Consider the following 12,421-nt stretch of genomic DNA (forward strand, 5'->3'; position numbering starts at 1 on the left):
CCGAATCCTCCTCCAGGTTGAATAGGTGTTGCACTGCTTGGCGTCTCTCGCAAAGAGATTGGGGAGGCCAAGCACAAAGCCCCTACAATCAATTTAAGAGAGCATTTTTAAAACTCTCTTGTATTAAAAGAGACAAATCTCAAGTCTAGATCAATCCTCAAACTAATGATAAATAAAAACATCATTTGGATACTGGACCATAGCCAATGGAGTTCGGGGGGTTCTGAAGGAAAATTGAGTAACACTGCGAGCTAGGACGAGCTACCTAAGAAAAAATGGTCCGCTTTATCTTTGGGTTAACGAACCCCACCGCTCAAAATCCTGGCTACGGGTCTGAATGAATATTTTTTTACTTTCTTTTAGTATTTAAATTTAAAAGAACCTAAATACACTCTAGATGATTCCAACAATGATTTCTTGAAAGGGTTTCGCAAATTGAATTAAAGTTTTTAGTAAAATGATTTTGATCTCATTATCAATTCAGAAGGCTGGCATACTTATTGTTAGTCAAATTTCGAATAGAAAATACTTTTTTAGACTAGGAGGTTTTAGGATTTAATATCTCATTGCACCAACATTGCCAAGTAAACCGTGGGATTACTTGTTTCTAAACCTACATAAATTACCCCCCTTACCTATGTCAAAGACGACGTGCGGATTCGTAGAAGACTAAGCGGCAGTCCGCCATCGATTGTGAGCTGCTTTTTACAGGCGAAGCTTTCGCTTTTTTAGCCTTCAAAACATGAGAACTCGACATCATTTTCTTCGTTTTTACCCTCCCATGAGAGGTTGAGCTTTTAAAATACATCTTAGTCGTAAAGACTCTAAAAAATTAGCGACAAAGGAAGGCGAATGACTCGATCGAAGATCGATACGAAAAGAGAGTAAGAAGCGTGCTAATGACGTCAGAGCGTAGCCGAGAGGGACTGGGACAACCCAGGAACGCCTGCCGAAATTTGACAAAGTCATACTAAAATCTGCAGTCAGCATTTGCGAGGAAAAATAGGGTGGCAGATCGAAGGAAAATTTAGCGATAAGCACTAGAAGCATTTAAAAGACATGTTTAAAGAGCAATTTTAATCAAGCAGAAGTTTTCTCATTATGACTGAGAGCGTTTTTTGCAGGAGCAAGGCGTTCAGAGAGAAAGAGAAGTGTGCGCGGGAAATTCTGCGAGCGAAGAACGAGCACGAACTGATTGGTGATTTAGCCAGGTTTGTGAATGTCCTGATGCAGAACTTCGAACTTAATTCGGTTCCATGATTTAAACGTAAAGAAATCGTTCTGCTGTAGACCTGATAAAATTATGATTTGCAATTTATTGTATTACGCTTTGAACTTTACTTATATTTTGCTCTCCACTGTACTTATGCACTGGTCAATTGAAACCCCCACCCCCATGGTCCCGGGGAAGGGTGGGGGGTTAGACTTTGACCCTGTACAAAACTGAGAAAAGCCCACACCCCTTTGGGACAAAACAGCAGTTTAATGCTGTTTTGGGGTAGGGACCCCTTGGGATGTAAACTATAGGCAACTACCCGTCAACAAGCCATCTGAAATAAGCTTTTTTTTATCTTTTAAAGCCAGAACACTTCAGCGAGTACATTTGTCCCAATTACTATGAAGGTAACAGTTACAAAAAAAGATGGAAAAATAAATCATCTTCATCTGGCATTATTTTTTTTTAATATTCGTTTTTGCACATGTCGCCGTGCAGCATGCCACATGCTGATACATGGAATTGCTTGCTACAGCAGAGTCTCAAGCCAGAAACTAACATGATATTTATGATACTATTCACTTGTTCTGAACCCCCACGGTGGGGATAAGTCTTACATTAAAAAATGTCAATTCCCCCACCCTCTCGGGACAGATTCTCGTTTAAAAGTGCTTTAAACCCCCACCTTAACCCCACACTTCCCTGGGACCATGGGGGAAATGACCAGTGCATTACTTACTTGAATAAAGTAATCCAAAACCGATCGAGCAGAGTGATTGTCATTTATTGCAGGTTGTTTGAAGAAAAGAGCTTCTGTGATGTAACGTTTGTTGTCAATGATCAAGAATTCCCTGCACATCTTTCAATTCTGCGCACCAGAGTTCCTCGCTTTTGCCAGCGTTTTGTCCCCCACTTGTTATCGCCAAATGCTGTGCAATCCTGCATTTGTATCCAGCAGCTAAATCAAGACGAATTTTCTGCATTTTTAAGGTATAAGTGATAATGATAATATATGGTGTATATGATCCTTTGCTTATGTAGATATTCTGTTTTAGGTCAGTGTACCTTGACAACAATGTCAGTGATTACAATCCTGATGAATACCCCTGGCAAGACAAAGCAGTATGGATATTTCCATGCAATAAGACCCCAGGGAAAACTGATCATCCCCTAGACGTTACGGATGCAATACATGACAGCATTGAAGAATCCATATTCATAAACACTGACATAAACCAAAGCAGCAGTGAGAGCGACTTACCAGATTCAGACGAGAAGATGAAGACAAGCTCTGCAAATGAACATACAGAAAATGATGATGATGTTATCTTAGAAAATGGAGTTGGGCATGATGACAGTAATATACAGCTGAGTGAAAATGAAGGGAAAGAGAACATAGGTTTAAAGGTATTATATATGTGAAAAATATTTTTTTAGGTAAGACAGTGTTGTCTTTCATATTATGTTTATAGTTTAAAACATTTGCTGTAACAAAGGGAAAGGGTTTGGTTGTGGAGTTTCTGCTTGTCACCTTAAGAAACAGTTGTGTTATCAAAATTTCATCCTTTTATCTCATTTTCCCACCAGGCATGTTGCAAATTGGGCAGTGACTTACTGTCCTTGAGAGATGACAGTTTGTCTTCTGATATAACATTTGTCATAGAAAACAGCAGTAATATCAAAGCCCACAGGTATGTACTGTAAACAGTGAATGACTTTATCAAGCACACTAACTTTTTGTATATATCTATTTATATTTTTATTCTTATTGCTAGGGCTATACTCTGTGCACGCTCAAACTATTTTTCAGCTATGTTATATGGTGGTTGGTCTGAGGGACAGGGCTCAAAAATCGTTTTGCATGGGTAAGACTTTTTTTTATATAACTGAGTGGATTGATAGCTGTTTACCAATAAACAGGTTGATCGATTAATTGAGAATGTGAATTAACTTACGAGTACTACAAAAGGGCACACAAATTTTCATTTATTATTGTTCTGTATTGTTTCTTGTTTAATAAAAGCACTTATCTTTTGCAGGGTTGATCCTTTAGCATTCAAAACAGTTTTAAATTTTCTGTATGGAGGAATAACCCACATAGACTCGATGACAACAAGCTTGTGGTAGGGGCTTATCTAATGTAGTACCGCTTAATCAAAGTCATTTCGCACCCAAGACAAATTGCAGGCTGCATACGGCTTTTTGTGCTTCTGGTTGATATAGCCTGCCAAGCTCCTGGTAAAATGCTCTACCTGTGGTACACTTGACATGACGGAAAAACCTGGAAAAGGTGCAATTCCAGATAGAGAGAGAAGACACAACTTCTTCATTGGCTATAGGCTCCTTGTATTACGGACTGATTTTTAAAACACAAATAACGTGAGGCTGAAGTGCACATAACCAGATTTTGGCTTGATCATCATTGCCCTGTGTCAACTCAGAGACGAAAAGCTCAAATTTCAATGACACTTTACAAAAAGTCGCATCAATTTAAAAAAAATGTCACACTTGATATTTTATTTGCTATAAGTTTCTAAGAACTCAGGGAAATTCTCCGCCTTATTCGATGTGAAATGGGCTTATTTGAAGCGTCACGTCATGTTTTTCTGTCATGTCGGTACACCTACAACTGAAACCTGTTTTATTATCACCTTTACAGCAGGAGAACCAAAAGTATTGATTCTCAAACCTAGTGTGAGGTCTTCAGAACGTCTTAAAGCGTACAGATACTGTACATTAAAACTGCCCATCCTTTTGGTCCACACATTGTATACCCCAGTAGATATTAGAATCACTAGTTATATGTTATATGTTTTTGATTAGCAATTCTAACTTTCTATCCTGTCCTCTAGTGACTTGCTACAGCTTTCAGACATGTACTGTTTGGAGGGATTGAAAAATGTTATTCAGGCACAATTGCGCATTGAAAAATGCCATCTCTTTCACAAGGTACTGTACTGTAGAAAAATACAGAACTACAGTCAGATTTTGAACCTCTTGTTTGAAGCTTATACAACTAGGCTAGTCTGACTCATTGAAAGATCATTGCTTTTGTCTTTGTCTATTTGAAATTTAGCTCTAAGTTCTAATAAATAAAATATTCCTTCTTTATAGCCTTGTTTGGATTGCAGTGTCGGAGTTATGGAAACAGTGGAGATTGCTCACATTTTCAACTTTATTGAATTAAAACAAACATGTATAAGGTAAATACAATGGTACTTTAAATAAGCTAATTAAATTTAATTTCTGCTGATCAAATCATAAATGTTTCCACTAGGTGGATTACTAAGTATTTTGACCGAGTCATGGGATTGAAGAGCTTTGCTGCTATAAACAAACAGCTTCAAGATGAAATACTTGCAGAACTTCAAGGCAGCTTGGTAAATAGTAGCAATTATTGTTTATTAATATTTATTATCTATTCATTTGTGATTGATGTATGGTCTACTTGGTGTCAATTTTTTTATGTTTTAGACCATAATGATTTGTATAGATCACCTAAAGAAAGTAGATCGCTTGAAGTTCAACACTCCTCATATCAAGTGGGCGGAGCCTGTTCACATAGTCCTCACTGCATTTATGGACTCCTGTCTCACATTTATTGCTCAGAACTTTCCTGTCATATCACAAAGGGAGGAATTCCTGGATATGTTGCAGGTTCGTAATATGGATCATTTGGGTTTTTTTTACATCAAAGTGCAGACATTTGTGAAAATGGGAAAACTCTTTAGAGATGCAGCAACTGATCAAAACATTAGTAAAATACAGAAAAATGATAGAAAATGTATGAAAAATGCATTTTAAAGTACAATAATTCCTTGCCTGTCAAGCCTTATGAGATGATTGCAATAAAAGCTCAAATAAAGTTTGCATCCTGATAACTTTGCTTGACACTCTTTAGGGTGTTGGTTGGTCGGCTCCACTCCTTGATGAAATCTTTGCTGCTCTGGGCACTAAACTCAGCATTGAAAACTGTTGTGAAATGTATAGAGCTGCAAACAAATTGAGAGTCAGTCTGATACAGGACTCACAGCCCAATGAGCAAAGCCAGGTACCCCATTTAGCATTACTTTATCTACATAATTCTTATTATAATAAACTTTTTTTTTTAATACATATTTATTGTTCCGTGTACAAGTTTTTTTTTTTACAACATCTCTCTCTTTTTTTTACATTCTTTTTTACATTATACTTGTTACATTATTCCTTTTTCTTTTGTATTTCTTATTCTTTTTCTTTTTTTTTACATTTACTTTTCTTTTACATACAAGTACACGGGAATTTACGAATACGTATACACACTACACACAAACACGCGAAGGAGGAGGCAGACATGCCTCCCAGTCGGACCCAAATCTATCTAGCTGTGATAGCGCGCAATTTACATCTCCGCCAACTATCAGATTGGGTGACTGTGCATCTTTTAGTACCTTTGCAATTTTGTCATAAAAGTCACACTGTTGTTTGTTATCGTTCGGTGCATACATGTTCAGGATCGTAAAATCTTCTCTATCTAGAGATACCTCTAACAATATAAAACGGCCGTTTGGGTCAGAGAAACTCGATTTGACAATAATGTCAAGTTTCGGATTGAAAAGGATCATTACTCCTTTTGAGTGCGTGGTGCCGTGACTGAAGCAATTAGCGCCCCACTCCTCATTCCAGCAAGACTCATTATGTTTTGAAGAAAATGCTTCTTGTAAAAAATATATATCCTTTCTCTGTAAATGAAGCCACCTGAAAACCTTCCTGCGCTTCCTTGACATATTCAGCCCTCTATTGTTTAATGACAGTAAATTTAGAATCATCGTGACGATTTATAAATAGCCCAAAATAGTAACCAGGAAAAACGCGTGGATAATAAATATTCCTTCAAAGCAGAAGTCTGCAGAACACGAAACATACAAAGACAATGCAGACACTAAACACATGTAAATACAAACACATAAATATCAATTTTAGTAGGTCGGACAAGAATTGTCATTGACCCAGCATTTCGGCTTTTCCATAGCTTATTTGACGGCGGCTCATTATATTGATCAGCCCTATACTAATAATGTTCATCAGTCTTTGAAAACAAAAAAAAACAAGTTCAAATAGGAAAAAATAAATATAGTCCATTGAGCGTAAATATGTTATTTAAAGTCCTTTCAACTAATATACCTCCAAACTTTATCTGTGACCTGGTACTTGACGGCTGCTGGAACCGACCACATCGTGTAGCCTCTCATGTTTGGTGCTTGTCTCGAAGCCTTTAATTCAAGGAAGCGCTTCCATAATTGCTTTCGTTGTTTTTGTACCGCTTCCGTCACGTCGTCAGTGATGAAAATTCGCTCTTTCTTGTTCCTCTTTTTTAGCTCCTTCCCTGTGTTGTAGCGCCTGCCATTAGAACATTCCGCTTATCACTCTCTCGCAAAAGTCGGAAGAATATCGGCCTTGCGGATCCGTCATGGCGTTTCTTGTTGGGAGACCTATGTGCACGCTCGACTTCGATAGGTTGCTGTATTTCTAGCTCGTTCCTGAGGAACTTCTGGACGAAATCAATGGCTGAGGGTGAATTTTTTCCTCCTCTTCCGGAACGTTGTGAATGATAATATTATTTCTACGCGACCTGTTCTCGAGACCTTCAACTCTGATCAGTAGGAGGTCTGTCGTCTCTCTCGTTGCTACGGTCTCTAACCTTTCTGTTATTTCAGCGGCATCCTCCTCTATGCTGCCCACCCCCGTTTCAAGGTCGGTTAGGCCATCTTTGAATTTTTCACACTCGATTTTCATGTTGTTTACGTCTTGTCTAAGTTCTTCGAGGCAGGCAACGCTGTTCTCTATCACTCTCACCCGTTTCTCTACTCTTTCCAGCGTGTCGCTTATTTTTTGTAAAACACTTTCAGTTGCGCCAGAAGCCATTTTCAACAATATTGGAAACTCTCTGTTCGGTGCCAGCAGTTTTTTAAATCTGAGCGCCTTTGAAAAGATAAAAATACTCAAGAAAGCCGGAGCTGTCGAAAAGCGTGACTACTCTTCGGCTGCCATTTACAAATATTATTTTAATAAACAAAGGTTTTGGCCTTTTTGGCTTGTATCATTTAGGGTCTATGCTATGTGTTTTCTATGGACCATGATTTACTCAACAATTTTCAATTACTAGGATTTTCAGTATTCTGTGAATTCTCCTCGATTATTTTCAAACTGCTTTCTGGCTTCTATCATTTTAACTACTTACATTTAGTGCTTTTCGATTAGTCAGTGAACTGCGAATAGCTGGAATGATTAAAAGCATTTAATTCCGACCAATAAGAGCGTGAGAAGGATTTTGAATTACGGAAGCCAGAATGCGATTTAGTTGTTGGAAATCGATGATAGCTCGAAGGAGCTGGCTGCCAGTGGGTTATTACAGTCTTTAAAAAATGGACTAGCAAGGTTGCACCGCAATATTTAAGGCCGTACTGCACCTTGTATAAGGCTGCATTCCCGCTAGACTTTGTCCAGTGCAGAGCTCCGTAAATATAGAAGATGCAGAACTGGCAATTGCCTTTGGTCAATCGTGCGCTTGTTTGAAATAACGCTATTCTAGTGCAGGCGTTAAAAAAATTATTCAAAACCTTTATAATTTCTATTCATCATCTTTCCTCTCGGGTTGTTTTATGACTCTTACTATGAAGCTCTCAAAAAATTTTAGCGGGACTTTTATACCGCATGTCCTTGTGTTACTTCGAAAGTTCAGGCATAACAGTGTGTTCGTTCGCACAGTGTGTCGTGTATATAGCGATATGGAATTCACATTAAGACAGTACTGTGTTTTATTCTATAGAAAGATGAGTCAGAATGCACGACTTTCGGCTATGTGCAATATGCAGACCAGCTGTACAGTAGATGTAAGGAGTTCATAACTTCCAACTTACATCGTGTCTCTCGCACAGAGAGCTGGGCTAATCTTAGTCCTGAGATGCAATCAGAACTGCAACAATCTCAAGGTCAGTACAGGTCATCAAGGTGGGACTAGGCTTTTAACCAGAGATGTTAAACCCCTGGCACAAGGATAACACACGACACAAATGTTTTACTTATGAAAACCCAAGTTTGATTGCGAAGTTATTATAACATGGATAAAGGTGTTCTGTCCTTTTTTTTAGACAATTTGATGTTCTTTGAAGTTGGTGCAATAGATAGAAGTAAAGAGGCGTTGAACAGTTCATCCAAACCCCAAACCACCAGAGGGCTAAACAGGACAGGACAACCAGTTGGCCCAGCTTCCGCCTCAAGGGTGCATGATCGACCTGGAGCTGCTGTTAGGGCACCTAGTTCAACCTCAAGGGCCCATAATCAGACAGGGGCTACAGCTAGGCCATCTAGTTCAACTAGTTCAACCTCAAGGGCCCATAATCAGTCAGGAGCTACAGCTAGGCCATCTAGTTCAACCTCAAGGGCCCATAATCAGTCGGGGGCTACAGCTAGGCCATCTAGTTCAACCTCAAGGGCCCATAATCAGTCGGGGGCTACAGCTGGGCCATCTAGTTCAACCTCAAGGGCCCATAATCAGTCAGGAGCTACAGCTAGGCCATCTAGTTCAACCTCAAGGGCCCATAATCAGTCGGGGGCTACAGCTAGGCCATCTAGTTCAACCTCAAGGGCACATAATCAGTCGGGGGCTACAGCTAGACCATCTAGTTCAACCTCAAGGGCCCATAATCAGTCGGGGGCTACAGCTAGGCCATCTAGTTCAACCTCAAGGGCCCATAATCAGTCAGGAGCTACAGCTAGGCCATCTAGTTCAACCTCAAGGGCCCATAATCAGTCGGGGTCTACAGCTAGGCCATCTAGTTCAACCTCAAGGGCACATAATCAGTCAGGGGCTACAGCTAGGCCATCTAGTTCCACTTCATCTACTTCAAGGGCACTAAATCACTCAGGGGCTACAGCTAAGCCATCTAGTTTCACTTCAAGGGTACATAATCAGCCAGGGGCTACAGCAAGGCCGCCTAATTCCTTAAAAGCTTCTGGCCCTTCAAGTTCATCCTCAAAGGCACAACATAACCTATCTGGGACTACAGCTAAGCCGCCTTTTTCAACCTCAATGGCACGTGATTATTCAGGGGCCACGTCTAGACCACCTAGCTCCACTACCAAGGCACGCGATCAGTCAGACCCATCGAAGGGATGCAGCCTTGGAAATGTCAGCCAGAACACTCCTGTAACAAACCGTGACGAACCACAAAGCCGACGTTTCTATGACAACAGGACCAGTATGCTTAGGGCTGCAAAGATGAATAAATCTAAAACGCAGCCTCTGGCGATAAGAAAGGATGGGGTATTAGAAAGACGTTTTAATAGAAGTGATCGTCGAGGTGCCAAGGCCAGTACTCGGACAAAGGAAAGTGCAACTGATAGCGACCGGAGAAAGTCTAGCAATGCTAACAAAAATCAAGATGCGAGCACTGACGACGAACCGTATGCATCTGGCGCATGCGTAGAGGCTCCTGTGTCAGACGCATGCGTAGAAGCTCCTGTGTCAGACGCATGCGTAGAGGCTCCTGTGTCAGACGCATGCGTAGAAGCTCATGTGTCAGACGCAAGCGTAGATGCTCCTGTGTCAGACGCATGCGTAGAGGCTCCTTTGTCAGACGCATGCGTAGATGTTCCTGTGTCAGACGCAAGCGTAGATGCTCCTTTGTCAGACGCATGCGTAGAGGTTCCTATGTCAGACGCAAGCGTAGATGCTCCTTTGTCAGACGCAAGCGTAGAGGCTCCTTTGTCAGACGCATGCGTAGATGCTCCTGTGTCAGACGCAAGCGTAGATGCTCCTGTGTCAGACGCAAGCGTAGATGCTCCTGTGTCAGACGCATGCGTAGAAGCTCCTGTGTCAGACGCATGCGTAGAAGCTCCTGTGTCAGACGCATGCGTAGAGGCTCCTGTGTCAGACGCATGCGTAGAAGCTCATGTGTCAGACGCAAGCGTAGATGCTCCTGTGTCAGACGCATGCGTAGAGGCTCCTTTGTCAGACGCATGCGTAGATGTTCCTGTGTCAGACGCAAGCGTAGATGCTCCTTTGTCAGACGCATGCGTAGAGGTTCCTATGTCAGACGCAAGCGTAGATGCTGCTTTGTCAGACGCAAGCGTAGAGGCTCCTTTGTCAGACGCATGCGTAGATGCTCCTGTGTCAGACGCAAGCGTAGATGCTCCTGTGTCAGACGCAAGCGTAGATGCTCCTGTGTCAGACGCATGCGTAGAAGCTCCTGTGTCAGACGCATGCGTAGAAGCTCCTGTGTCAGACGCATGCGTAGAAGCTCCTGTGTCAGACGCATGCGTAGAGGCTCCTGTGTCAGACGCATGCGTAGAAGCTCATGTGTCAGACGCAAGCGTAGAGGCTCCTTTGTCAGACGCATGCGTAGATGTTCCTGTGTCAGACGCAAGCGTAGATGCTCCTTTGTCAGACGCATGCGTAGAGGTTCCTATGTCAGACGCAAGCGTAGATGCTCCTTTGTCAGACGCAAGCGTAGGGGCTCCTTTGTCAGACGCATGCGTAGATGCTCCTGTGTCAGACGCAAGCGTAGATGCTCCTGTGTCAGACGCAAGCGTAGATGCTCCTGTGTCAGACGCATGCGTAGAAGCTCCTGTGTCAGACGCATGCGTAGAAGCTCCTGTGTCAGACGCATGCGTAGATGCTCCTGTGTCAGACGCATGCGTAGATGCTCCTGTGTCAGACGCAAGCGTAGATGCTCCTGTGTCAGACGCAAGCGTAGATGCTCCTTTGCCAGACGCATGCGTAGAAGCTCCTGTGTCAGACGCATGCGTAGAAGCTCCTGTGTCAGACGCATGCGTAGAGGCTCCTGTGTCAGACGCATGCGTAGAGGCTCCTGTGTCAGACGCATGCGTAGATGCTCCTGTGTGAGACGCATGTTTAGAGGCTCCTGTGTCAGACGCATGTTTAGAGGCTCCTGTGTTAGACACAAACGCTGATGCTGGTACAACGATTGACAGGGTTGCGCATCTAGAGCGATAGCACAGGCGAAGTGGGAGTTATCAAGGACTAAGCGACAATCATGAGTGTGCGCATGACACTCACAAATTACATAGGCTTTTGTGTGTTTTGTACATTCTGAGTAATAAAAACAACGAGAATCTCTTTGTAGTTACTGATAAGGGTTTGGCACACTAGGACGCTTGATCAAGGTTTGAACAATTAGTTATCATGAAGGCGCGCATTGCCCCTCCCCCTGATCCACGTGGTCATGGTCACTTGAAGGCACGCATTACCATAAGATTTACGTGATCATAGACACTTGAACGCAGGCATTATCAAAAGATCCACGTGGTCATGGTCACTTGAAGGTGCGCATTGCCCCCTCCCCCCTGATTCACGTGATCACTGCCCTTGTAGTACCCCATGATCCACGTGGTCATGGTCACTTGAAGGCGCGCATTGCCCCCCCCCCCCCCCCCGATTCACGTGATTACGGCCCTTGTAGTACCCCATGATCCACGTGATCACGGCCCTTGTAGTACCCCATGATCCTCATGGTCACGGCCCTTGTAGTACCCCATGATTCACGTGATCACGGCCCTTGCAGTACCCCATGATCCACGTGATCACGGCCCTTGTAGTACCCCATGATCCACGTGATCACGGCCCTTGTAGTACCCCATGATCCACGTGGTCATGGTCACTTGAAGGCGCGCATTGCCCCCTCCCCCCCGATTCATGTGGTCACGGCCCTTGTAGTACCCCATGATTCACTTGGTCACGGCCCTTGTAGTACCCCATGATCCACGTGGTCACGACCCTTGAAGTACCCCATGATCCACGTGATCACGGCCCTTGTAGTACCCCATGATCCACGTGGTCACGGCCCTTGAAGTACCCCATGATCCACGTGGTCACGGCCCTTGTAGTACCCCATGATCCACGTGGTCACGGCCCTTGTAGTACCCCCCGATTCACGTGGTCACTGCCCTTGTAGTACCCCATGATTCACGTGGTCACGGCCCTTGTAGTACCCCATGATCCACGTTGTCACGGCCCTTGTAGTACCCCATGATTCACGTGGTCACGGCCCTTGTAGTACCCCATGATTCTCGTGGTCACGGCCCTTGTAGTACCCCATGATCCACGTGGTCACGGCCCTTGTAGTACCCCATGATCCTCGTGGTCACGGCCCTTGTAGTACCCCATGATCCACGTGGTCACGGCCCTTGTAGTACCCCCCGATT

At 43.1% G+C, this 12,421-nt stretch overlaps 1 protein-coding gene and 1 long non-coding RNA gene across 5 annotated transcripts; one reads left to right on the forward strand and one right to left on the reverse strand.

Moving 5' to 3' along the window:
- Positions 1-942: 942 nt before the first annotated feature.
- LOC5515752 (mucin-19) lies at positions 943-11,336 on the forward strand. Of its 4 annotated transcripts, XM_048723798.1 has the most exons (14): positions 943-1,211; positions 2,009-2,206; positions 2,272-2,623; positions 2,804-2,907; positions 2,992-3,081; positions 3,256-3,339; positions 4,069-4,165; positions 4,331-4,419; positions 4,494-4,596; positions 4,691-4,873; positions 5,118-5,267; positions 8,025-8,187; positions 8,347-8,604; positions 8,758-11,336. In XM_048723798.1, the coding sequence occupies exons 1-14, from the start codon at positions 1,102-1,104 to the stop codon at positions 11,100-11,102; spliced, it is 4,326 nt and encodes a 1,441-aa protein (XP_048579755.1). In that variant the 5' UTR covers positions 943-1,101; the 3' UTR covers positions 11,103-11,336. The 4 variants fall into 4 exon arrangements, with proteins under 4 accessions (XP_048579755.1, XP_001635857.2, XP_032241408.2 ...); XM_001635807.3 differs by having other exon boundaries at positions 8,347-11,336; XM_032385517.2 differs by having other exon boundaries at positions 4,826-4,873; positions 8,347-11,336.
- Positions 4,372-7,628, reverse strand: LOC116611171. The gene is made up of 2 exons (XR_004293468.2): positions 6,380-7,628; positions 4,372-5,208 (listed from the first exon to the last, which is right to left on the reverse strand). It is a non-coding gene; the product is annotated as an uncharacterized LOC116611171 (long non-coding RNA).
- Positions 11,337-12,421: the final 1,085 nt, after the last annotated feature.

Source organism: Nematostella vectensis, chromosome 2 (assembly GCF_932526225.1).
Source record: "Nematostella vectensis chromosome 2, jaNemVect1.1, whole genome shotgun sequence".
Taxonomy (NCBI): Eukaryota; Metazoa; Cnidaria; class Anthozoa; order Actiniaria; family Edwardsiidae; genus Nematostella; species Nematostella vectensis.

What these genes read in the sequence shown, in the direction of transcription:
- LOC5515752 (XM_001635807.3), top strand. Translation starts at nt 1,102, where the DNA reads ATGACTGAGAGCGTTTTTTGCAGGAGCAAGGCGTTCAGAGAGAAAGAG. An exon ending in TCGATGACAACAAGCTTGTG is followed by an intron (nt 3,340 to 4,068) that starts GTAGGGGCTTAT and finishes CCTGTCCTCTAG; the next exon opens with TGACTTGCTACAGCTTTCAG. An exon ending in AGCCCAATGAGCAAAGCCAG is followed by an intron (nt 5,268 to 8,024) that starts GTACCCCATTTA and finishes TTTATTCTATAG; the next exon opens with AAAGATGAGTCAGAATGCAC.